Source organism: Hibiscus syriacus, unplaced genomic scaffold (genome assembly GCF_006381635.1).
Source record: "Hibiscus syriacus cultivar Baekdansim isolate YM2019G1 unplaced genomic scaffold, ASM638163v2 tig00110114_pilon, whole genome shotgun sequence".
Lineage (NCBI taxonomy): Eukaryota > Viridiplantae > Streptophyta > Magnoliopsida > Malvales > Malvaceae > Hibiscus > Hibiscus syriacus.
The window spans coordinates 597130-623349 of NW_024062594.1; the positions used below are offsets into that span (position 1 = coordinate 597130).

At 33.3% G+C, this 26220-nt stretch overlaps 3 protein-coding genes across 3 annotated transcripts; 2 read left to right on the plus strand and 1 right to left on the minus strand.

Moving 5' to 3' along the window:
• Positions 1 to 1524: 1524 nt before the first annotated feature.
• Positions 1525 to 3925, minus strand: LOC120215105 (glycerophosphodiester phosphodiesterase GDPD3-like). The gene is made up of 6 exons (XM_039212875.1): positions 3869 to 3925; positions 2572 to 2652; positions 2280 to 2480; positions 2120 to 2215; positions 1847 to 2040; positions 1525 to 1762 (listed from the first exon to the last, which is right to left on the minus strand). Exons 1-6 carry the CDS (start codon positions 3923 to 3925, stop codon positions 1525 to 1527), a joined length of 867 nt encoding a protein of 288 aa, XP_039068806.1.
• Positions 3926 to 18090: 14165 nt separating this feature from the next.
• Positions 18091 to 20095, plus strand: LOC120215219 (bidirectional sugar transporter SWEET15-like). The gene is made up of 6 exons (XM_039212948.1): positions 18091 to 18243; positions 18727 to 18763; positions 18885 to 19095; positions 19177 to 19338; positions 19424 to 19543; positions 19627 to 20095. Exons 1-6 carry the CDS (start codon positions 18192 to 18194, stop codon positions 19900 to 19902), a joined length of 858 nt encoding a protein of 285 aa, XP_039068879.1. The 5' UTR covers positions 18091 to 18191; the 3' UTR covers positions 19903 to 20095.
• Positions 20096 to 24666: 4571 nt separating this feature from the next.
• LOC120215177 (glutaredoxin-C1-like) lies at positions 24667 to 25150 on the plus strand. The gene has a single exon (XM_039212912.1). It carries the CDS (start codon positions 24694 to 24696, stop codon positions 25066 to 25068), a length of 375 nt encoding a protein of 124 aa, XP_039068843.1. The 5' UTR covers positions 24667 to 24693; the 3' UTR covers positions 25069 to 25150.
• The last annotated feature ends 1070 nt before the right edge of the window (positions 25151 to 26220 follow it).

The following is a 26220-nucleotide window of genomic DNA, read 5'->3' on the forward strand; positions in this document are numbered from 1 at the left end:
AAATCCTTTGACAATAAACACTCAAACTTTTGCATACGTAGATTCCGAACCTGAAACCTTAAGGAATAACACAAATCCTTTAACAATGAGATTGTTTGGTTCGTGCATTTATTAATTATAATTAAAAGATGCGAGACAATAATTTAGTCATCATTAATGGTTATCTTTATATTTTTACACTAGCCGAATATGATATCTTAAATAAAATGTATACAGATTTAACATAGTAATTAGTCCTTTGAACTAAATGTCAAGATCTTTCACTACATATAAACCCATAAAAATGAAGTCATCGGTTGTTCCGACGATAGAATAATACCATACGTACAAGTATGCAAAGCATGAAACAAGTACTTGAGGAAATATGTAAAAGAAAAGTAATTGAATTTCTAGAAAACAGAGTGAAACGACATGAGAAAAAATCATGCTACCCTTTTAAGGACATACACACAAGTATGCACAATATCGGTTTCACCGAAGCTTTAAGACGGATACGTATTTATTTTAAAATCTAAATTTTTTAGGTAATTATTTATTTAGTCAGTTTATATTCACTCTAAAATTTTATTTGTACTTATCTCTTACAAAAGGTTTATGTTATTAATATATATATATGTATTAATTCTAAGAATTATTTCTAAATCCGTTATTATGCCATTATATATATGCATGCATGCATACATACAAATTGAGTCTTTTAAGTCTAAACGTTTCCAACTTTACTACGTAAGTTGTTGAGTTAGTCGACGCTTGATAGTAATGTTTGTGAATTAGGGTTCCACTGAATTGCGTATCTGCCGGGTGCAACCCAGCAAGTTGGCATCCAAATTGGAAGGCGGACAATTTTTGGAGTATTATCTTTTCCTAATATTTGGAGATGTTTGAATTTTAATTTTCATCCCAACACAACAAGCTTTTAATGTATGTTCCATGAGGAATGGGTTCATTAAAATTTGATCAATTTTAGAATTTAATCATTTTGTTTTCGTATATTTTGGAGTATAATCGTTTCATGTTTAAATGGTTTTAAATTTGATAATTATTTAATTTTATCAAGTTTAGGTATTATATTGCTTTGAATATTTTAGATTTAAATGATCAAAAAGTTTTAAAAACCCAAAAATAATATCTTTTAATTTCAAAATAATATAAATTTTCAGAAGTTGTATTAAATTTATTTTTAAAGATTTTTTTTATTTTTCTTAAAAATTTTCAATTGTATTTGATAATTATAATTAAATAAGATTTATGTATTTTGTTTTTGTTTTGGGTAAGAACAGTTCTTAAGCTTTTATTGGGCCGATAGCGTTTATAGTAGTACTCATAATTAAATGACCATTTGTTTTTGGGTTAAATTATGGTTTTGGTCCTTTACAACGTTCAAATTAGGAATTTAGTGTCTATACTTTGATTAACTTAATTGGTTTTTAAAATGTGATCAATTAGCTTGGATAATCATAAAAGCAAAGGGCCCTAAAGATTCATCACATAGGAACACAATGCACAACACAGCTCGCGATTAAATCAAGGCTGGATCATCAGCTCTGGTATTAGCTTCATTAGAAAGGAGAGTTCTTCAATCGAAAATTGTGGTTTCGCTTTCGCTTCCATCTTCCCGTCCTCTCCATACGAGCTCTTCTCTTCCTCCTCCTTCACTCGGGTTACATCCGATACCGACTTGCTAATCTCCTTAACCAGGTCGACGATAACTCCGTCGAATCCCATTAGATAATATTGCATGTACACAACCTCCGGGACGTTACTGCAAGAGAATGCATTCATGAGGCAAATGTAATTCCAATGCTTAGAAACGGGAACAAAATGCTTTGAGAATTGTATAACATACTTCAATTGACCATAGGTTATGAGGGAAAGTTTTAATTCTTTGATTCTTGCAACTGCTCCGGGATTTCTGAATACGGCTTTGACTTCGGATACGATCCCTTGCAAGCCATTATCGACGCAGAGCTTAATAGCCTCATCCAATGAATTCCGCACGTCGGCGTAAATTTCAGTTCCTCCATTGGTAAGGAAGTATACCTGTTCACAGCACAGGTCAATGACCTTTGGAACAACATAACATTAACATGCAGATATTGGAGAAAGAAGCCTCAATTACCGGATATGCGCTCTGCAATTTTCTAATCAACCGGACAGCGTCCGGTTGAAAGCTCGAGAACATGACTGCTCTGCCCTCTGCATTCTCGAACACCACCTGCTTACGAAATTTAAAAGCCGATTTAGTTAGTTAAATGATCATAATGTAACAAGCATATTACCTTCAAGATAGCTTTTAGTATACGTGGGAGTTGTCCTTCCGTATAATCGACAAGATCATCGAACTTCAATTCGACATTAAAGCCTACCGATCGATCCACATTCTGGAAAGCCCCTTCGAGTGTACACAGAGGAGCATCTTTATCAACCTTCCACTCGAAGATCCTTCCGTCTTTTAGTTTCCTCAAAATCGGTTTTCCCTCCTGAATTGATCAAAAGACAAAAGGATTGTTAACACAAAACTGTCATCCTACAACATAGTCCAGTTCAAAGAGAAAGATTATAGATTATTACAGTTCCAGGGAATTTCTGAGGTCCATAGGAGAGGAATTCAGCCAAAGTAAGTTCTGTAACTCTGTTCTCAACAATGGCACCCTGAAATTGTCAAATTGAAACCCAGAAATGTTTAGTAACAAAAACAATGGATCAAGTTGTCATGGTAAATGACTGGATAATCATCTTTCGTCACGTACAACAAATATATATATATTTGGGGTTTTTGTTTACAAGATCCGTCCAAAAGGTTCTTCATCCATATTGAACAAAAATTTAAAAGTGGAGTATTCCCGTTACTAGAGGACAAGTGGAGAATCACGGTCGTTTACATTTGTCGTTTTGTTTTCTTAATTTGTACAATTGATTTCTTTTGTTCTATTTTAGGTCATCAGTTAGAGTATTACTTAAATTTAGATTCAATTGTTTTTAATTGTTTAAATGTTAAAATTATAGTTGAAAGTTATATCTTAAGAAGCTGTTCAAAAGCTCTACAATTTTAAAGGTAAAGTACATAAATGGTTCATCCACGACTTTTGTTGAGTTTCTCAACTATTAAAAGTTATAAAATGGTCTCCTATCTATAGGACGACGTTTTGTTTAGTCATCGTATTATTAAAAGTTACAAAATGATTATATGATTATTTATACGTTTCAAACTCATCATTTTCTATTAAAAAATTAGCGGTTGTCTGAGCTGGACGCTAACCTGATGATTGAGATATGATAAAATCTGATTTCAGAACCGTTTGAGTTGTACTTTGTGGATTAACTCTCTATTTATATTATATCATTAAGTCAGTGCTTGAAACATTAGTCAGCAATTGTGGTGTCAGTAAACATCATTTAAAAATGATTTTATCATATCTCAATCAATATGTCAACGTCCAACTAAGACGATTGTCAAATTTTTAACGAAAAAAGTCAAGCTTGAAATATATGAATAATTGAATAACCATTTTGTAACTTCTAATAGTTATGAGACTAAACAAAACAACGTTATATAATTATGAGATTATTTTATAAGTTTTAATGAACGAAAAACTCAATATGAAAACCCTATAATCAAATAACCATTTCTGCACTTTACCTTAATTTTTGTTTAATTTTTAATGATGTTCTAAATGAATTATTGTTTTTTGGGTCAATTACAAATTTAATAAATGAACTTTATTCTCTCTCCTATTTTACACATTATACTTTAAATCTTTTCAATTTAATTACTTTAACTTTATACATTGTATTTTTGTTGTCATGTTAATTTTCTAACCACGTCATGAGTGGCTCAATTAAATGATTTTTTATTCGTGAAAACGACCAGCTTCCATTTTGAGAGCAAGTGGTGGCTTCTTCTTTCAGCTGCAACGGAAATCATGGGTTCAAGGTGGTTTGGTGGTGGCCTTGGCAACACTGGGTAGCTTTGCGTTTCTGAAATGGGTGTTGAAAAGCATGAATCCGTGGGTGTATGAATCCCGGTTGGGAGATTTGCAGTACTCTCCGTCGCCGTATGATTTGGGTTGACCTATCATCGACAACATGTGATTGTGTTTCCGAGCTTTCCGGTCCGACGAATCCGATTCCTTCATGTGTTCCTTCGTTTCCAGGTACTTTTCATTACGCTTTTTAAAAAATGATTTAAACTTTGCTCAGTACAAAGAATGGAAATATTGCAGGTCAAAAGAGACAGAGCCTTGCGAGAATAGGTGTTGGAGGAAACATATGAAAACATGCATAGAAGTTTTGGTTCTGGATATCCAGGAGGTTGGAAGGGCTTGATATTATCTTATTTCATATTATATATATATATATCCTATTAGCAAAGGTGATTAAACAAGGAATCTGATTATCTTTGATTTGTCTAGGTCCTAAAACAAAAGCTTTGATTAAACAAGGAATCTGGTCATCTTTGATTTGTCTAGATCCTAAAACAAAAGCTTGGTTGCACATCACAAAGACATGATGAGAAATTCGAAGTAAATCTAACAGAGAAAGAAAGAGGAGTTAGTTCCAGGCTTTAGTCTTCTGTCTTCCACAACCTAAAACCAAACCAACTACTAATAATTTATTCCTAACACAAAACCTAATTTCAAGAGGCACACGAACCAGCTGCTCTTGAAATAGATGAAGTTGAGAAAGAAGAACAAGAAGCAACTGAGATTGAGAGTGAGGTAAATTCATTTGCAGCTTATTTCTTTGAACATGAAAAAACAAGGAGAGGAAGAGGGAGAGTTGACTTTCAACCTAAAGATAGAGGTATTAAAAAGTAATTGATTTTAATATTAAAATAAACCACGTAATCAAACTGTAACAGAGAAAATAATTGAGGGACTAAAAAATCAATGTATAAAATTCAGTTATTAAATTGAATTTTTTTAAAATATAATGATTAAATAAATTAGTCTAGACATACAATATTTAGGGATGGGGATAGGAATTAAACACAACGAGTTGTGATCCTACCGGATTTTATTAGGTCTATTAAAAAAAAAAACCAAGTTCAGGTTTGGGTCGGCTTGGGATTTTAGGGGATAAGTTTGAGTTTATGATAAAAAATAATCGACTCGACATGAAGATAATGTAATTATACCTTATATATTTAGGGATAATTATAATAATATTATCCTATATATTATTTATTTCAATTAGATCAACATTATATCGAATAAAATTAATATTTTTTATAAATATATTTGTTGAGTTAAGTCAAATTGATTTTGAATTTTATTTCTAAAGATGGGTTGGGTTTCGGATAAGATAAAGTCACTTCAAGCTTGAATCAGATCAAGTTTTGGATGAACGGTATATATATTTTTGGGTTAGATTAGGTTGACGAGAAAACCATCGCTACATACGACCCGATCCATGGAAGAAAAAACCTCTCCTAAAGTGGTGAAAGGAAATCATGGTTGATTTATAATAATTAACACATGAATGCGATAGTATAGAATTAAATAATTTTAATTAGAAATATATGAAAATAAATAAAAGAAATTAAGACATGAATTAATTCAACCAATGATTTAATTCAAAATCAACCAACACCATTCGATTGATAGCTCTAGTTGAATGCAATAATGTTGTTTGCTTACGGACAATTTATTAAATGTCTTTGACTTGGATCATTGAGCCACTGGTTCATTTCTGGAACGTCGTAGGCTTCATCCCGGAGATGTTGCAATTTACAGAAGCTGTAAAACAAATGAACAATGGTGTAAAAAAGCTTGGAAGATTCCAGTGACTTCCACTCCAATGAATGTGAAGCCAGGTTTAGCCTCCGGAGATAAACAGGTGGCCGGTCCTAAACAAAGCATGACCGCACATTTGTGCTTCGCTCCATGTTTCCCTGAAGATCTTGAGAATTATTTGATGATGGAGCTGCAATGCAATGCAAAGTGAGGGGAAATTTTCCAATTATTGGGATCAAGAAAATGCTTTGTGGCTCCTACTGGTTTAGGATCCATATTGTTCCATTACGGAACTTGAGACGTGTATGAGAAATAATTTGTTGGCAGACCCCAAACATTTGTTACCGTGATCATGGACACGTTCAAGTTTGGGGTCGGATTTGATATGTGAGTTCATCCATTTATGTGGCAGTAAATGAGGTAAAAGGGAGATAGTTATTTGACAAAAAAGGGGGTAAAAGTAGGTACCAAATTATTTGGCCATTTGTGATAAAAACTAAAGAGAGATTGTAGTGGCAGCAAATGATGATGATCCCTTTAATCCCCTTTTGGGTTTGCAATGGCATTGTTATGCTCAATGGAGCTCCATTGTCACAACTCGAATCAAATTTGGTCTCATCGAGCAAAGTTTCAGTGTAATGCACTTCGCCTTCATCGCCATTATTTGGTGTCTCCAACCCTTCACCTTAACCAACTTCTCCATCAACCCATTTCCCCTAATCTCTTCTTCTCTTTCCATGTTGTTTCCTTTTGGGAGCTTGGAGTCGTCTTCCATGGAGCTTTTTGCAAGATTAGCTGACGAGAAAACACAAATAACTGAAAAATATTTGATTTGGGGCGGCAAGGATTTTACTGTCGGAGATAGCTAATTCAACCATCGAATGGGATGATCTGGGTTACGATAAGGAGCCATATGAGTTCTAAATTGATAAAGAACAAGCCATCTACAACCTCAATAAAGTTGTGAAGACAAAGAAGAAAAGATAAAATGCAGTTATGAACATTCAACCAGAATATGCTTTGGGTTCATATGATTCATATGCAAAAACAAAAAATGATTATAGAACTTAATTTTTTAATTTTCAGTTTAATGGCTCTCACCGACGATAACTTCGACGACGACGTCATTAATACATAATGCTTCTTTTTGGTTTCCATAACACAGTCTTTCGTCAACAACTGCGGGCTTCCAAGACATGCTTTTCAGTTGCTCCCACCGACGATGCAATTGACGTGCGAACGAATGAGACCAGGGAAGGTATTCAGCTTGCAAATGATGGCTTGTTTAACGTTGAAAAATGGGGTGGAACAATTGAGTCTAGAACCAAAAGGGATTGGAAGAGGATTAGGGGTTGGGATTTAGGTATTTTAGATATTTTAAATTAAATATTAATTAATTTTTCACAACATAATAAATATAATAATAAAATAATCCACATCATGAGAGAGTACTAAAATAAGAACAATTTGAAAGTTAAATGATTAAATTTAAACTTTTTAAATTTTAATAATCAAAATAGGAGTGAAAAGATAGTTCAATGATGAACGATGGCAAACTGAGAAGAAGGCCAGCTTTAGCTAGAGTTTGCAGAAGCTAATGGATTTGAGAGGTGAAGCTCATGGTCTCTATGCTTCAACTCCAAGTCTCCAAGGTATCAATGTCCACTAGATTTGGAACTCTGTCCGACCGGAGGGGACTAAAGATGGATGGCATAAGACTTTGTTATTTCTCTTACACATTCCCAAGCACTCCATCACCTGATGGATGACAATCTTTGGAAGACTTTCCAATATAAATGATGACATTTATATGAAGAAAATTATAAAATTATTATGGAAATATGCTAAGTAATTTACTTGCCAATAAAAGGTCTTAAAATTCATGTTTCAATGAACTGAGAAAATTTAAGAAAATTTAAATTTAAATTTTCCATCTTTTTAAAGAAAATTTAAATTTAAATTTTCATTTTATTTAAATAAATTTTCATTTTCTATTAATAATCTTCATTTTTAAAAAAAATCATTAATTTTATTCAAAATAGGAAATGTTTCCTCAATTACAATAAACATTTATAATCATAATCGTAAATTAAGCACAAAGTTAGGACAATTTTCTATAATCATTGAAATAAAACTAGCAACTTAAAGATCACATAAGGATCGTACAAAAAAAGATTAAAATCTAACCAAGAAAATTCGAACAAAGATAGATAAAAACAAATCTGATCATATCGGTAAACGAATAACAAAAGGGGATCAAACTACTAAAAGACTACTGACAAACCGCAAATCAAAATCGAGCGATGTAAAAAGCTATCCAAGAACGTATAGTGGGTATCCAAATCCAATTCGGGGTCCAAAGCAAGGAAGATCAACAATATATCAGATAAACGTCATATTGATCAGTGTGATGATGTCTAATCAACCATTAGAAAAAGATAAATAAAAACAACGACCAAACGATTAAAAAACGTGTTAAAAGGAAAAAAGTATCATAAAGGTAGAGGAAAACGTGTCATACAGACAGACTTATTAAAAATAAAAAATAAGAGAAAATAAAAGGACAATAAAAAAATATGGACGTTCGACAACCAACATTAAAGTTGGTGTCATCGCCGATCAACAAAGATAAAAGAAAAAGAGATAAAGTTTACCAATAAAAAAAAATTACGAGAGAAAATTGAGAGAGAAGAATATTTTTTTTAATCTACCTTATTCTTTAAAATTTAATAAAATCGTCAACTAATATAAAATTTTATACCTACCCCTTCAAAGGCGATAAAAGAAGAGCGAAGAAGATAAATTTATGTACCATCTTTGTGCACTTTCATCGTTATATTATTACTAGATCTTTGATTGGATTAATATAATGGATTAAGGGAAATTCATGATTGGGGAAGTAAAAATCTAACAAAAATAGTTGTTAAGAGGAAGCTTTCATCCCGTCTAGTTTTAATAGAAATGCTTGCAGTTCATGAAAACTAACGTTTCCTTAAATCTGCCATTAATTCATGTAAAGTAAAAGAATAAAGTTTTGAGATGCAATCATTACCGAACCGGGAAAATAAATGATGTGATGATGAGTTGAGGGACGGAAACTGCCATTTCCAGAAATCAAAGCTCATAACCAAAGTCGAGATATTGAGTTCGAGCACCATGAATGTTAGTGTATGAACGTTCAATGTCAAATGATTGAAAGTTATCGTTAAACAAATATTACTTTATACTTACATCAGATTAATAAAAAAAAATAAGTGTAACCCTTCTTGTATCTCCCACTCTTCTCTCTATGATCATGTAATGCATTATTTTTTAAAATTAAAAATAATATGTAAAATTCAACATTTTTTTCAAGTTAAGAGTATCCGACAATTTAAGTTGAAAATTAAGTTTTTAAAAATAATTTAAATATTTTTAGGACAACAATCAACCTGCAACTTCAGCGATAATGCTTTCTTGTAATTTCGGTATTGTCTCTGTAATCATATTAAACACCTCCAAGCAACCTGTTTCGATCTCAACTTTCTTATAACCCCTATTCAATACATCTCGGGGCGAAGCCAGGATTCTAATGGAAGGGGGATAATGTATAAGTAACAATAGAAAATGAGAAGGAAAAATGAGAAGGAAAAATTCAAAATAAATCAAAATTTGAAGGTCTAAATAGATATTTATCTCAACTATTCATATGTTCTAAATTCATCATTTTTCGTTAAAAATTTGATGGCAATTTGAGTTGGATGTTAACTTGTTGACTGAGACATGTTAAAATTTGATCTCAGAATCTCATACGACTCTCATATCTCATTAAACATGTTAACGTCCAGCTCAGACGACCATAATTTTTTATCAAAAAATGATGAGTTTGAAATATATGAATAGTCGAGTGATCATTTTGTAATATTTAATAGTCGAGTAACTTAACAAAGTAATGTCATGTAGTCAGAGAATAATTTTATAATTTTTAATAGTCGGTGATCCAAAAAAGAAACGCCCAATAATCTAGAGACCATTTGATAAGTATATACTCATTATTTTAAAAAATATTAAAATAAATTTATTGTATTATAGGAAAGAAAAAGAAATAAAAAAATTAATATACATATTATTTTAAAAAAATATTAAAATTTTAAACCTTCATTTTTTTTTTAATTTTTAGATGTTATCCTCAGATGGGGTCAAACAAATGTTGAGAGAGGAGTTCTACACAGAGAGAATTGCTCCCAACGTAGCTTGGAAGTCTTAATAAAATTACGCTTGTTTTCCTTATATTGGTTTCCTTTCGCATTAATTAATCACTAATTGGTCATGTTTACCTTCCATAGAATGTTCCAATTTCTCACGATACCGGCGGCTCTGACAAAAAAGAACGCGCTATTCTAATTATATAACCTCTCCGTACAATCTCAAGAGATTTAAACTCATAATAAAATCTAAAGACTCATAATAAATGTTAGCACTGTGTTGTTGTGATGATTGGTAGAATGGATATTAGTTATAATAATGAATTGGTGAAACAGTGTTTAATTAGGCAAAATAAAGCACCTGGGGCTGGCCCTGCCGGTCAATATCTGGTTCAAGTGTTTCGTCCACGGATGAACTGGAGGGGTTTACTGTGACAATCATCTATTAAAATTTTATATATTTACCTTTAATATGAAATCATATATTTATCTCTAATTTCATCATTCCTCATAGACCAATAGTTTATTAATTTTCCGAACCTTACTCTTCTCTATCCATAAATTATGAGTACGATCATTAACCAATTGATAGCGATAGAGCCATTTTTAGGTCGTGACGATCGTCAGCCACAAGTCAAATCAAATGGACGCTAAGGTTTAGAACAATCATGCATTTTGGCTTCAATGTTCAATTTGGTACTGTTTTGTTTATTCTTTTTTACGAGTGAATGTATAGAGTGTGGGGTCGGGAAAGTTGGCGATTTGATTAAACTGACATTGTTTAATCGAATATTTATCTTTTTAGCACCGTTTGATATATATTTTTTGAAGTGACACCCTTTCAATTGAGCTGGCGAAAGACGCATCCTCGGGGACGCGCTTTACCCAGGTTTTCGCTGAGTTGGATGCCACGTGTGGAAAACGCATCCCCGGGGACGCACCTTCCATTAAATGCCATAAATGCCCCCATTCCTTTTTCCCTAACTACCCCTCCTCCTCCCCTATATAAACCCCCTCAACCCTCCCTCATTATTCACACCAAAATCATATTCTCCTCTCCTATATAACTCAAATTCTCCAACTATTTGAGTTTTAAATTTTTTATTAGTGGTAAGAAATTTATTTTTATGATAGTATTTTTTTAAATAGTTATTATATTTTATATATAATTATATAAATATTATTTTTATTAAAATAATATTTAAATAATTATTATTTTTAGAATTATTAATTATTTTTTTGCTAATTATATTGTTTTGTCTACAGTTATAATGGAAAACGAAATGTTGCTGCGATTGGATGTTGATCATATCTCCAGACATTTTAGCGATATGGTAATATTTTTTATAATTAATGTTAATGTTAATATTTAAATTTATTTTTAATTTAAAGTTATTATGAATTTATATTAATTTTAATTTTTTATAATGTATATTATTTAGGATACTGATCGTATTTTAGAGACTTTTATTAAAAATCCACGTATACCGACACCAGAACGTATTTTTCCATATTTGGCTTCTGCCGGGTTCGTATATTGCAACAATTATTGGCGGTTGCAAACTCGAACCTGTCCTAATTTCTGCATGATTGAGAGGTGGAGGCCCGAGACACACACTTTTCACCTTCCATGTGGAGAGGCTACAATTACATTGGAGGATGTCTCTATGCATCTGGGGCTTCCCGTCGACGGAAATATGATGTGTGGTATGGCGATGGTGATTGGCAGTCAATGTGCATTGATTATCTTGGAGCTGCTCCGCCAGAGTTTAATGGAGGTAGAATAACTTTATCTTGGTTGAAAGCTAATTTTGAGGTTTTAAATGAAAATGCTTCAGAGGATCAAGCAAAGGCACGTGCTCGGGCATATATTCTACGAATAATTGGAGGAATATTGATGCCCGACAAATCTCGCAACCAGGTGCATTGTATGTGGTTGCGGCATCTGATCGATTTTGATGAAGCTGGAAGATATAGTTGGGGCGCTGTAGTTTTGGCATTTCTCTTTAGAGAAATGTGTCAGGGGACGAATTATAAGAAAACTGCTATCGGTGGATGTCTCCTGCTTCTACAATCATGGGCGTGGTTTCGCATGCCTTTCTTATGCCCGATCGTGAATGAACCATACGTATTCCCCTTATTGTTGAGGTAATTTTCGAACTAAATTTTTATTTAAATATTTTTAATTAAATAGGGTGATATTTAGTTTATATTATATTTCATAGGTGGTCGATGAAAAGAAAGAACCATAAAAGTATACCTACTGGGTTAGAGGAAATTCGTTTACTTATTGATACGAAAGCTGGGTCTGAGGTATGTTTTTAAATCTGTTTAAATATTAATATTTTAATTTAAAATGCTAGATATAATTCGAATATTTTATTTATTTGAATTGTATATTTATATTTCAATTTCAGTGAATACCTTATGCGAGCGATGAAGTGAAGGCTTGCATCCCACCCCACCTTAGTGGGTCATTAGAGGTATGGATGTCGGTTATACCTCTTATATGTTATGCTATTATTGAGTGGCATCCAGTTGATCGCGTGCTCCGTCAGTATGGTTGTACGTAATATATTCCTTGAGCACCTATGAATTTAGACGACGTGCATAACATAGATAGACGAGGAAAGAAATAGGTTAACTGGGTGGTGAGACACAGAGATTGGATTGCGCTTTGGGAGAACCGATATGCACTGTTGGCCCATCGACAATATTATGCTGAAACTGGTCATATGGTTACGGATAACTATATGAACTGGTTTAATGAAAATGGGAAGCCGTTTCTACTTTCGGCGGAAGCACGAGGGGTTAGCATTCCTAGGCGCTGAGACAGCTGATCTGTAATGATTTCACATCATTAATGGTGGATCTAACGTCAGATGCCATGCCATCAAGTTCAATAGGAAGGCATTCATCTGCAACTGCTTATGATCTCAACCCACGTGGCTTCACCAATAATCCATATGGCAACATCTCTTCTACTTCAAGGGGCAAACATTCATCAGCCAATGTTTTCGACTTACATATGGAAATGCCAACGAGACGACAGTCTATTCACATCCCACATGATACAATGGCCTCAAGTTCAAGGGGAGGACACGCAAACGGGAACTTATTTGACCTCAATATTGGATTATCGGATGAACCCTCATCTCCACTAGAAGAACCTCTTCGGGAGTCAGGTGCAGATGGTGCTGAAATGGGATTATTCGTTGAACCTGACTCACCACAGTTTAACGTACATTCTTAGGATGACGTTTCGATAAATACAACACCATTCGAACTTCCTGCACATATGTATGAGGCTGATTATGATGCAATGTATGAGCCTGAATTTCCAGATCTTCCTGATGTTGGCAACTATATACTTCAATCATCAGTCAATAAAGGTAATTTACATATTGGAATGGAGTTCGCATCGAATGAGGAAGCAATGATGGCAATAAAGAGTTATAATATTCGTAACTCAGTTCAGTTCCGAGTTGATCGATCTAACACGGAGAAATATGTCTGCTACTGCGTCCAACATGACAACGAATGTCAATGGATGGTCCGTGTATCAAAGAGGAAGATGAAGAACAGCTTATGGGAACTAACTAGATACAATGGACCTCATACATGTTGTGCAAGAGGTATAAAATAAGATCATCCCAACTTGGACTCCAACATTATTTGCCAAGCAATCATGCTGATTGTGAAGCAAAGCTCTCATATAGCTGTTGCAGTGTTGATTTCTGCTATACAGTCACAATATAGGTACACTGTCTCATATAAAAAAGCGTGGTTGGCAAAACAGAATGCCATTTGCAAACTTCATGGCGAATGGGATTTCTCTTACAACGAGCTACCCAGTTGGTTTCATGTTGTGCAAAGACTCAATCCCGGGACAATTGTTGAGTTCGAAACTCAACATCATTACGTGAATGATCGAATGGTTCGCGATCGCTGCCAATTTTATCGTGTCTTTTGGACTTACCCTCAGTGTATTAATGCAGTCAAGTACTGTAAACCAGATGTCCAAATTGATGGTACTTTCTTGTATGGGAAATACAAGCAAGTTTTATTATTGGCTGTGGTCCAAGATGGAAACCGCAATATTCTTCCTGTTGTGTTTGCCCTCGTTCAAGGAGAAGACACTGAGTCTTGGGCTTTTTTCCTTAAAAATTTACGTTTACATATTGTCACCAGGGAACGAGTATGCATTATTTCAGACGAGAAGCCGGGATAAAAGCAGCAATGGACTCTTTGGGTACAATGTATAGACCTCCACATGTTCAACATCGTTATTGTGTCTGTCATATTGCTGCAAACTATTACGGAAAATACAAGAAGAACGATGAACGTCAGTTAGTCGTGCGGATGGGTATGTTACTTTTTCCCAATTTTTCTATCAATTTCTTATTACTTATTTATACTTCATATTAACTATTACATATTCCTAATGGCTTAGGTTACGAACTCTTACCTCAAAGGTTTGAGTCGATACTACAAGAGCTGTTTGGAAAAAATAAGAAGGGATGCGAGTACATTATGGACATCAGCAAAGAAATATGGACAAATGCGTATGACGGGGGTATCGTTATGGTCATATGACAACAAACTTGGCTGAAGCAATAAATTCAACCTTAAAGGGGGCGCGTCATTTACCAGTCACGGCGTTGGTTAAAACGACTTATTTTCGTTTGGGTCAACTCTTTGTAAAGCTCGGTGGACAAGCTCTTACTTGGATGCAAAACGACCATATTTACCACCCAAGACTAGTAGCTGATTTACATAAAAAAGTGGTTGCATCAAACGGATGTTAGTTACAATTTTTTCTCGCACCCGTGAATTGTTTCGTGTAACCGAAATGCCACGTCCGCTGCAAGGGATTGAAGCTAACTCTTTCAGAGTTAATCTAAGAGAGGTGGGTGATTGTGGTTTCTTTCAAGCACTCAAATATCCATGCTCTCATGTCATTGCAGCTTGCTCACATTTACATTTGGACTACAAAAATTATGTTGATCCCGTATACCAACTTTCACAAGTATTCAAGGTATATGAATTTGAGTTTCCGCCCATAGGAAACAAAAGAGTCCCAAATGAGATTCAAACTTGGCTTACAATTGTACCAGATCCATTGTTATTGAGGGACTCAGGTCGTCCAAAATCTACTAGAATACATTGTGATATGGATATTCGGGAGAAGTCAATAGAACAGAAATGATGTGGGCATTATAGAAACATCGGGCACAATAGAAAAAATGTCCAACTCTGTTATCATCATATAACTGTTAACTCTTATGTAATTAATATTGTATTTAAATGAATGTTTTTGTTTCTAATAATTTAATGTTATTGCATTTTATATAATTTGTCAATGTATGTACACCTAAATAATTTTTTTTAACTTTTAAATACATAAATATTTTCAATATATTTATTTAATATAATAATTAATATTATTAGTTTAATTTTTTTTAAAATATAATAATAATTCCACCTTCTAAGTAGAGAAAAATATTAAATTAAACAATTAAAAGTTATTAAAAATTTATGTATACGATGACACATTTCATGTTTGATTGGAGGATTAAATTTATAAATTAAATTTTCAATAAGACTAAATTCATAAATATGTAAGTCTTGAAGATTAAATGTGTAATTATACTAATTTATTAACTTATGCATCAATATTTTCGTTAAATATTGATAAGAGATACTCGATTGATAACATTTAAATAATTAACTGATAAAATTAATAGATCGATAATCAAAATAAAAAATAATAATATAACCATATGTGTAATATTATAATTTCATACATTTTTCCTATAACTACAATAAAATAAAAACTGATTTTCATATATTGTTCTATCATATTAATGTAGATAATTCACTCCACCTTTAACACACATTAACAAAATACATTTGATAATTCTTACATTATAATCGAAACACTTTACATAATATATTACTAATTTATAATAATAATAAAAATAAAAAATTTATTATTAAACAAAATACCAGCATGGCAGTCGAGTCATCAGAATCCCGTGAAGGCGCGTCTCCGGGGATGCGCCTTCCACACGTGGCATCCAACTCAGCGAAAACCCGGGTAAAGCGCGTCCTCAGGGATGCGCCTTTCGCCAGCTCAACCGAAAGGGTGCCACTTCGAAAAATATATATCAAACGGTACTAAAAAAATAAATATTCAATTAAACACTGTCAGTTTAGTCAAATCGCCAGGAAAGTTAGAGAGGGAGCTAGGAATAGCAATTGAATAATTAAATTTGGTGGGTGATGTACATCATAAAGTGCCAAAACAAACCGATTCCATAAAAAAGAAAATTTGAAAGCAGTCCAAGTAATCCAAAGGGCGATCTTGTCTTGCGTACAACCACGAATCTGGCAACCTCTCCCATCTCCACCTAGCACAAAATCCCAACCATATCATACACTCAAACCACGAAATCACAACGTCATTATTAATTTCTCTCTCTTACGCTTAATTAATGTGGTAAATTTAATTCAATCAAATTAAATGCATTTATAGCGAAAATAAAGGATTCCATCTATCCTCAAGGGAGAAAATCATTTTGCTTGCAATTAGGTGTACAAAGGGACAAAACATTAACTTTTATAAGTATGTATACTAATTCAGCTTTGTTGTTATTATAGCTTAGAACCTTAACTTAATTATACTATAGTTTTATCCTTTGTATCAATCCCATTTTAGTTTATAATATGATCCATTATCCTATGAGATAACAGTTCCTCTAAATCACCATAGCAAAGAACATTCATGAATAGGTTAAGAAATGCAAATATTATGCATAGGTGGAGTACGTGAATCCTACATCAAAAAAGAAAAGAAAAGTAATAAAGTTTATAAACTGCAGCGTTACATATTATATCAGACATAACTAGATATTAATCCAAAGAGAAATGAATCAGAGTAATTCTTTGATTAATTCATGACGAGGATGTCAAAAGATAGAATGAGGAAGAATGTCACTCTTTGAAGAGATAGAAGACATAAATTCTACATCAGAAAGAAAAATATACTTAAAATTTATAAGTGGTGATGGTACCCATCCAATTTTTCTATGACATAAGATAAGCCCCGTCATATATGTAGAGATCTTATAATCAGAGATAGACAAAGAGGGAATAAACGTGATACTATTTTAGATATTTCTTTTTAAATTTTTTATTGATAATATATATTCATCCTTAAAATTTTATAACCTCACCTCTAACTTAAAATCATATATCTATCTTTATTTACAATTACAACAACATGGTTAATTTGTTGTCTGAATCCATGTTTTTCACCTCTTTCTCAGATAGCAAGAAAGAAGAAGGCTTGAAACAGAAAAAAAGTCACCCGTGTCTCGTATACCATACGAAACCTTTGGCAAGTACAGCACCAAAACGCAATCGAACAAAAAGCAAATTAAACAACAAACAGACATTACTTCTGAGAAAGAGAGAGATGGTATTAATTAGGGCTGACGCGGATGAGCGTGTTCCACTCTGTATGATTAAACTTATTATTATATCATTTCCTAAACCGAACCAGAAACGGCTTCAAAGGTTGTGTTTCCGTTACTTCACTTGAATCTCGGCTTTTCGGCGGACACCTTTTCCGGTCTCTCTGTAACGTAAATCAATTCTTCTACTATCTTACAAACTCTCTTGTTGCCGTTGTCGTGCCACCCCTGTTCCCGGCGCGTGTCCAACACTTCCTTCACCTCAATTGAATCATTAAACTATGCATGCACTTGTGATTTATCATTAAATGCAATGGCGTCTCTTTTTTAATTTATTAAGTAGTATACTGAATTCTAATTCTAACACTGCACGTAGTTATTAGTTTGATAATCATTGGCTTGATAATATGTAGATTTGTGTTTAATATTTGAGGGTGGCAAATGAGAAATGAAATGCCAAATAGGTTGGAACGAAGGACACGCGAGTGAAGAGGCACGTGGGGGGGGGGAATTTGGTAAGGCCAAAATAAGATGAATGATTTTATGCGAAGCTACCTACTAATGTTTCCACTTGTCATGCAAGTAGCAAGAGTTTGATACGCATACACAGTGCGTGCTTTGCATCAATGATTCACCACGCCTACACTCGTCCCTGTATATAACCCCCCCTTCCCTTTCCTCTAACCTCATGAAAAAATCCTCATAAAGAGAGAGCTAGGGCTTACTCTTTCAGCCCCCTCCTCTCAACCTCCATTTCTCTTTTGCTTCTCCTTTGTTTTCATATATACAAAGAGATGACTTTAATGGCGGATCATCATTCCTGGGCAGTTGCATTTGGAGTCTTGGGTAATAATTTATACCAAAATGCTGCATGTTGGCTCCGTATTCCATCTTCTTGGCTTTAAGTTTTCAGTTTTGTTTTGGCTCATTTTGAGAGCTCATCTAAGCCTTTTCCTCCTCTATTTCAGTAATATATATTTGACACGTTACGCTAGGGCTTTGAAACTTTAAGTTCGTCATTCTTTTCCTTGTTAGTTTCTCCATCCTCTACTTGTTCATGAGGTTTTTGGTCATTATTTGGTTAAGCTAAACAACTAATTATACACGCACTATCTTTTTTCCTTTTTCATGGTACAAGACGTGTTAGTTCGCTTGCAGATATTTAGTGTTGACACCTATAGGATGATCCACCTTCCCAATCATATGAAAATTATTCATTATTTGGAAACAATACCGATGTGTTATCTGCATGAATGCTTTTTATTTTATTTTGGTTTTCTAGTTGATCAACGAGAACTTCGTGATGAATTGTTTTACAATTGGTTGCAGGCAACATCATCTCAATCCTTGTATACCTGGCTCCAGTGTAAGCATCTGTCTATTTCATCTTCTTTTTAACTCGAAATCAATGGTTTTGAATTTGACATCTATCTATTACACTACGAATAATAATAATAACCCTTTTTTCTTCTGCGTAAATTTCTCAGACCAACATTCTACAGAATATACAAAAAGAAATCAACCGAGAGTTTCCAATCACTCCCATACCAGGTAGCATTGTTCAGCTCCATGCTATGGCTTTACTACGCCTTGATGAAAAAGGGTGCTTTCCTGCTCATCACCATCAACTCCTTTGGATGTGTTGTAGAGACTATATACATATCTATGTTCATAGCTTATGCAACCACGAACAGCAGGGTAAATTCACTTCCCAAGCTTTTTTTTAATGTATTGTCCAATGGTTTAATTTTTTTTATGAATCTGATTTTGGAATTGCAGGCATCCGCTATAAAACTTTTTGTTTCCCTCAACGTTGGTCTCTTCTCATTGATTCTGATTCTCACACACTTCCTGGCGAAAGGTGAAGTTCGTGTGCAGGTTCTTGGTTGGATGTGCGTTGCTTTCTCTATATCTGTATTTGCAGCCCCCTTAAGCATTGTGGTCAGTATAAATCTTTGTAGTGATCCATTTTTTCACATTGATTTCTTCTAGTTATTAAACGTTTATCGAATTTTATCGGCCTCAGGCACGAGTGATTCGAACAAAGAGCGTTGAGTTCATGCCTTTCAACCTGTCGTTTTTCCTAACAATAAGTGCTGTAATGTGGTTTGCTTATGGACTATTCATGAAGGACCTCTGTGTAGCTGTAAGTTGTTGTCTTGTTCAAATGATCAAATCCTTTTGACCTTTGAGCCACAAATTGATTTTCTTTTTCTGGTTTGTTTACAGCTTCCGAATGTGGCGGGCTTCGTCTTGGGGATGCTCCAGATGCTGCTTTATGCAATTTATCGAAACAACGGAGATGCTGTAGAGGATAAGCTACCGGAGCAGATGAAAGGTGATGTTGTGCTCAGCACATTATGCCCCTCCGAAGTTTATCCAGTAGCTGTAGACATTAAACCAGATGTTACCACCAAAGAAGATAAGACAGATTGTGAAGAGACAGGGGACGCCGGCAAAAAAGATGTGAAAAGCTTGGAAGGTTCCGACGAATGCCCTGTTTGATTTAAGCACTAGGATGTAGGTACAACCAGTTCATGAATTTGTTGCGACTTCTTATGCCTCATTTCTTTTAAAACCCCAGCACAAATGAACCAAGAATGTCTCCATCCTTGTTTTTATTTATATCTTTGACGCCATTGATACAGAGTACGTAGTTATTGTTTTTCGGAATTCCACAAGGCCACTTTCATGGACACATGCAATATTTTATGTTAGAGGAAGCGAATTTATAAAATTTTAAAAAATTAAAATAGATTATCAAAAGAAAATATCTAAAATATATGAGAACTTAAAATTTTGAGGACTACTATCCCCATTGATCCAATAAAATAATATGTTGAGCACTTCAAGTAACATTTGGATTAATTATTTACTAAAAAAATCTTAATTATACTTTTAAACATTTCATATTAATAAAAAACCGTATGAAAATTTAACAAAATATAAAAGAGATCATTTTCGTTGACCATTCTTTTTATATTTTGAATTATCAGGTCTTTGGTGAGATTTGATAAAAAAAATTAATTTTTTAATGTTTCAATGAGATCGAAACTTCTTTCTTGAAAACATAACATATACTTTCAATAAGTAAAAATTTCTCCTAATGTATGATTGTATAAATAAGTATAATGATAAGTGACACATTAGTTAAGGAATCGGATTTCTAATTTCATAGTATTAGAGGCAATGAACAATAACAACGATACACGTATAATTCTATCTAATGTGATATTCGTTTGTTTGTCGTCTGCAAATTGATATATACTCTTAAGAGAAAAATCTGGTTCAGGGATGGCCGTATGACCCGAACCCGACGGAGAAATCCGAAATCCGGTCAAATTCGGGTCGGGTCGGGTTGAATGATATCGGATTGGGTTCGGATTCGGGGATTTTTTCGGGTGGGGTTCGGGGCAAGGTATCCTTGCCTCGACACGCCCCGATTATATATATATATATATATATATATATATATATATTTATATATTTTATATTAATTATATATATAATATTTTATATATTTTATATTAATTATATATAAAATATTTTCGGGTTCGAGTTCGGGTTTAGGTAATAATATTTTGGGTCGGGTTCGGGGACGAGGCAAAAAAAATTCTCGACGGGACGCCCCGATAAAAAATCCGTCGGGGATCGGGTCGGGGCGAGCAAAACCGGCCCCGAACCCGACCGTTGCCATTCATAATCTGGTTATAGAAATTATACTATCGTCTTTAAAATCAATTTATGTGAGTTTGGTTCTGAGAAAATAAGCTTTGGCAACAGTCTCTTATACATTATTATAATTTGATAATTCTAATAAATAAATGTCATGTCTTTGTATTTATGTTTGGTTTGCACATTCATGTTTATGACTTGAATGAAATATAGTATAATGAATGTGCACATCCAAATTTATTTACGGAGCTTAATAATTTTATATAAATGAAAAATTATAGACGAATAGCCGACCTTAGCAAGGTCTAACAACGTTCTTCTTCCTTAAATGGAGCATTGAATGCTCGGCTGCTAAAAACACTGAAAAAGCTTTGAATGCTGGGCTGCTGATATCACCGTGAGCAAAGAAAAGCATGTTAAGAATGTGGTAGGATCTACCCGACCCACAAAAAATGAACCTTATATTTAGCCCGCCCGAAGTAGACCTGTCGGTGCAGGCCACGCCTTAAGAAAAGCTTTTGTTGGTGTTTTCTTTGTATCTCTGCAGCAACTGATTCTTTGTCCCTGCTTTATGTGAACATGTTGGCAGAATGTCAAATTCCAAATATTTAAAGCAAATGCTTGGCTGCTTCTTTTATACCATGCATCTACTTTTATTAATTCCACTTCCATTTATAACATGTCCGTAGCGTGAAGAGTAAATTAACTAACGTTGAATGAATTGTTAATCAAACGTTTGTGTAGTACTAATTTATTTTCGCTTATTAAATTAATATTATATTCATTTAAAATATTGATGAAGATATAGACTAAATCAAACACATGGTGAACTTTAGAGTTCAAACTATAAAGTTTACGGAGCTTAAGGACTAGTAGCATAATTTTAATATTTTTTTGAACATATATAATTATAAATGGGCATGTTGTTGAACACTAAACTAAACGATCATGTTGGGGAACATATAAACAAACATTTTTTTCAAACGTTAAATGAATATATTCATCAACACTACATTAATCGAACGCCTTAAAAAACATAGGCGGTGCTAGGCTATATAAAAACTTTTGGAAAAAATTTTAATATAAATTTTCTATAAAAGTATTTGAAAATTAATAAAATTAATACATTTTTATAAAGAATATTAACACCCTTAAACATAAATCATCCACTCAAAAAAATCTTCATACAACTTTTAAATTTGGCACTCCAAAATAAATTTTCTCTAAATTTGACACCCCAAAATAAATATTCATGCTCTGCCCCCGTAAAAAATAAACAGATTAACATAAACACGATATTGAAAATTTAAACGAATACAATCAAATATTAACTCTTTCAAAAATAAAGAAACGGACACGAAGAAGTTTTTTTAGGATCCAATCAAACATAAACAACACTGCTGTTTGCCGATCAATTTTTAATGTATTAATTAACTTTTGCCTTCCGTCTAAAATCTCTAGAATGTCGTTTTTGTTAAAAGTCGTGGGCTTTTCGCCTCGACTTCAACTCTAAAACCATGGATAGTAACTTACCTTAAAAGTAAAACTCTACTTATCCGACATTAAAAGAAACATACTTATATAATTATTTAAAAAAATAAACACTAAAATGACGTGTGTGGCATTTGAAGAGTTAGAATGATGCATGAAAGACTAAATTGAAAAAAAAAAATCATGAAAGAAAATTATATATATATTTAAAAATAACACATATTAGTATCAGTATTAATCGAATAACAGCTGCACACAAGGATGAGACTTTTAAACTGCTCAATGAATATATGTTAAAAATATATTTAAACAGTTAATAAATTAATATTTATTTATTGTGAGATTTTTCAATACAAGTCTCATTGTTAGATATTGATTTCTTTATCACTCTAAATATAGTCTTTTAAACATACATACATTATGTAACTGGAGACAATATTCATACACACATTTCGTCGGTGTTGTTCAACTCGTACTAACATTATCTTTGACACATACCACAAGTATTTCTTTTCAACAGTTTCTTTTATTTTTCTTCCATTGCTTTTTAAAACAACATTATTTTAAAAAAACTAAGATGATTATAAAATAGTATATGTTGAAAAATTTTCCTAGTCAATTGTCAATGTGTATATCCACGTCCTCTATGAAAAGCAATATTGATTGATTTTACTAAGAAAAAAATATATAATTTTTTTTAAAAAAACTATGTATGGTATGTGTCAAAGACACATATTAACATGAGCATTAGCTTAATGACGACAACACGCGTGTATGAACATTGTTAGAAATCACGTGTGTAATTTGACAATGAACTTCCAATCATCTTTGTTGGTGCTTGAACCCGTGACCTCTAGAAATAATAATAATTCTTTTAACAACTGAGTTAAGTTGATTCATGCACCTCACATTAGTTAGATATTAGCTTTTTTTATCCCTTTAAATATAACTTTTTAAAACATATATTTATTAATTTAATAATTAAAGATAAAACCTATACAAGTGTATTGTCATCGTTACTTACTCTTGCTAACTCGTACCGTGCATATTTCTTCTTTTTAGATATTTCTTAATTCGTTTTTCTTACGTTACTTTTGTTTTTTCTTCATTTCGGTCATCGACGGTGCCAACTTAATTATGTATTGCTCAAGATCTAGTAAATGTGTTCTTTGAGAGCTGCGCCTCTTTAAGATCGTGCCACATAAGTAAAAACATGTTCAATCAACCACTTCCTAAGTTTGGGTGCCACTATATGAAAGTATATCTAGGTATTCGTGGCTTTCTTAAATTTTCATTCAATGAATATCATTTTAATAAATAATTAGAGATGAATGTCATTTTAATATTTAGTTTTTAAAATCGGTATATTTGGGTAAAAAAACTTAAACTAACCTACCAAATATTTTTTTTTATAACAAGAGAACAAATAAGTAAAAATAATTATTATATATTTTATTGTATTTTTTATTTTCGTACGTAATAGTTTTACACTAATTGTTAGAAAATTTAAATACATTACAATTTGTATACTGTTTTCTTACATTTTATCTATATGATAATATATTATTTATGATAGAAATTTATGGAAGTGGGAGTTAAGCAACAAATCCGAGAAAACAAATAAATAAATCAATAAAAACAACAAAGCATGCGCGTAAGGATCACGCAATCTCAACCTTAAAGGCCCGACAACGACGACTGAGGCCGCCGTCTATGCAAAGAAGGCAGAAGTTTTAATACTGGTATTTATTTCTGGTTTGCCAAAAGCAAAAAGGAAAGTAATTAGTAATTTTAATTAAAAAAGTTGGAAAGAATCTTTACTCTCTAGAGTAGACAAATCACTTCCAGCCGCCTTCCACAACTGACACCTGTGCTTCCTCTCCGACCACCACGAGTGTTAATATATTTACTTTGTCGTTTTTCTACGGACAAAAATCCTACACGCATGCGCGCACGGCAGCAACCATGGACAAACCTCTCTTTATTTACAATAATGCCCTCTCCTGTCCTTATAAAATGCCACCAATCTTATCTTGTTTTCGACACCATAATCTCACTAGCTGACCCATTTTGCCTTTTTCTCTCCAACTTGATCACAATAAAAGCGTGTTTTTTTAAGAACAAAGTAGAATGCATTATCAAGTGGATTCCTGGGGGTACCATATGCCGGCAAGGAGCATAGGGTCGGACCCAATGGAGAGGGTGGTGAAGCTGGCGTCAGAGAGCGCTGTGGTGATATTCAGTTTGAGCAGCTGCTGCATGTGCCATGCTGTGAAGAGGCTCTTCTGTGGAATGGGAGTGAATCCGACGGTGTACGAACTAGACAAGGACCCCAGAGGGACAGACATGGAAAGGACACTAATGAGGCTGCTCGGCAACTCGCAAGCCGTGCCTGTTGTTTTCATCGGGGGGAAGCTGATAGGTGCCATGGACCGAGTCATGGGTTCCCATATTAATGGAACCTTGGTGCCACTACTCAAGGAGGCCGGAGCACTTTGGCTCTGATTTCTGAGAGAACAAAATGCCTAATAATTAACCCGGGATTTACAAAGTACTGCATGTACAAAACATAAAACAAGTGTAGGAGTTGTGTCCGTCTTCATGATGTTCATTTTTTATTGCAGACAAATTTAGTTTGTTTTTAGTTAGTTGGTGATATGTTAAGTTTTGTTTTTCGATGGGAGAGTTTCAAGTTAATTTCGACCATGATGGTTGGATATAGTAATTTGAATTTCGACCAAGATGGTTGGATATTTTAATTCATATACTTTTATGTTTTTGTGTTTAATGAATGTATTTAAGATGGATGAATCTAGTAGTCATGCATGAATGTATTTAACTAGAATACATGAATACATTGATTCGTAAATATACTTCAATGATTCTAATCGTCACCTACAGTCGCTATATAAAGTGTTGTATGCAATGAAGCAATACAAGGAAGTCATTTCAGTTTTATAATTCCTTCACAGACATGTCTCTTCATAAATTTGTTATTTCTCTTTCATCTTCTCCTAATAAAATGTTATCACGAGTTTGTTTCGTTAGTACAAGAAGATAACTAACAATGGTATGTATTCATTTTAATTTACTTGTCTTACAAAAGACTACTATAAAATTTGACGTCTCCGTATGAAGACTGTACTTGATGCACAAGATGTTTGAAAATCACTCAAAATAGATACAACTTTTTTCAAAATGAGATGTCATTGTCACGATAAGAGAAGAATGTTTTGGGACAAACAATAAACAAGGATCAACAAACTCTCACCCTCATAAATCAATGTTTGGATGAATTGATGTTTGTAAAAGTGACAAATTGTCAACATTATAAAGAAAGCATGAGAGATTTTACAAAACTCGCTCCAAAGTGTTGATAAAGTGAAAAAGGCTTGACTCCAAGTATTACGAGGAGAGTTTGAAGCCTTGCAAATAATGGAACTTGAGTAAATTTTGAATCATTACTCAAGGATGTTGGTCATTGTCAATTAAATGAAGAGGTATAGAGAAACCGTAGAAGATGTTCGTGTGATTAAAAAAATCTTTCATTGGCTCCAAATTTTGATTATATGGTTTGTGTCAAAAGATTTAAACTCAATGACTATTAAACAAGAAATGAGTGAGTTGTAAGCTCAAGAAGATAAATTTAAGATGTGT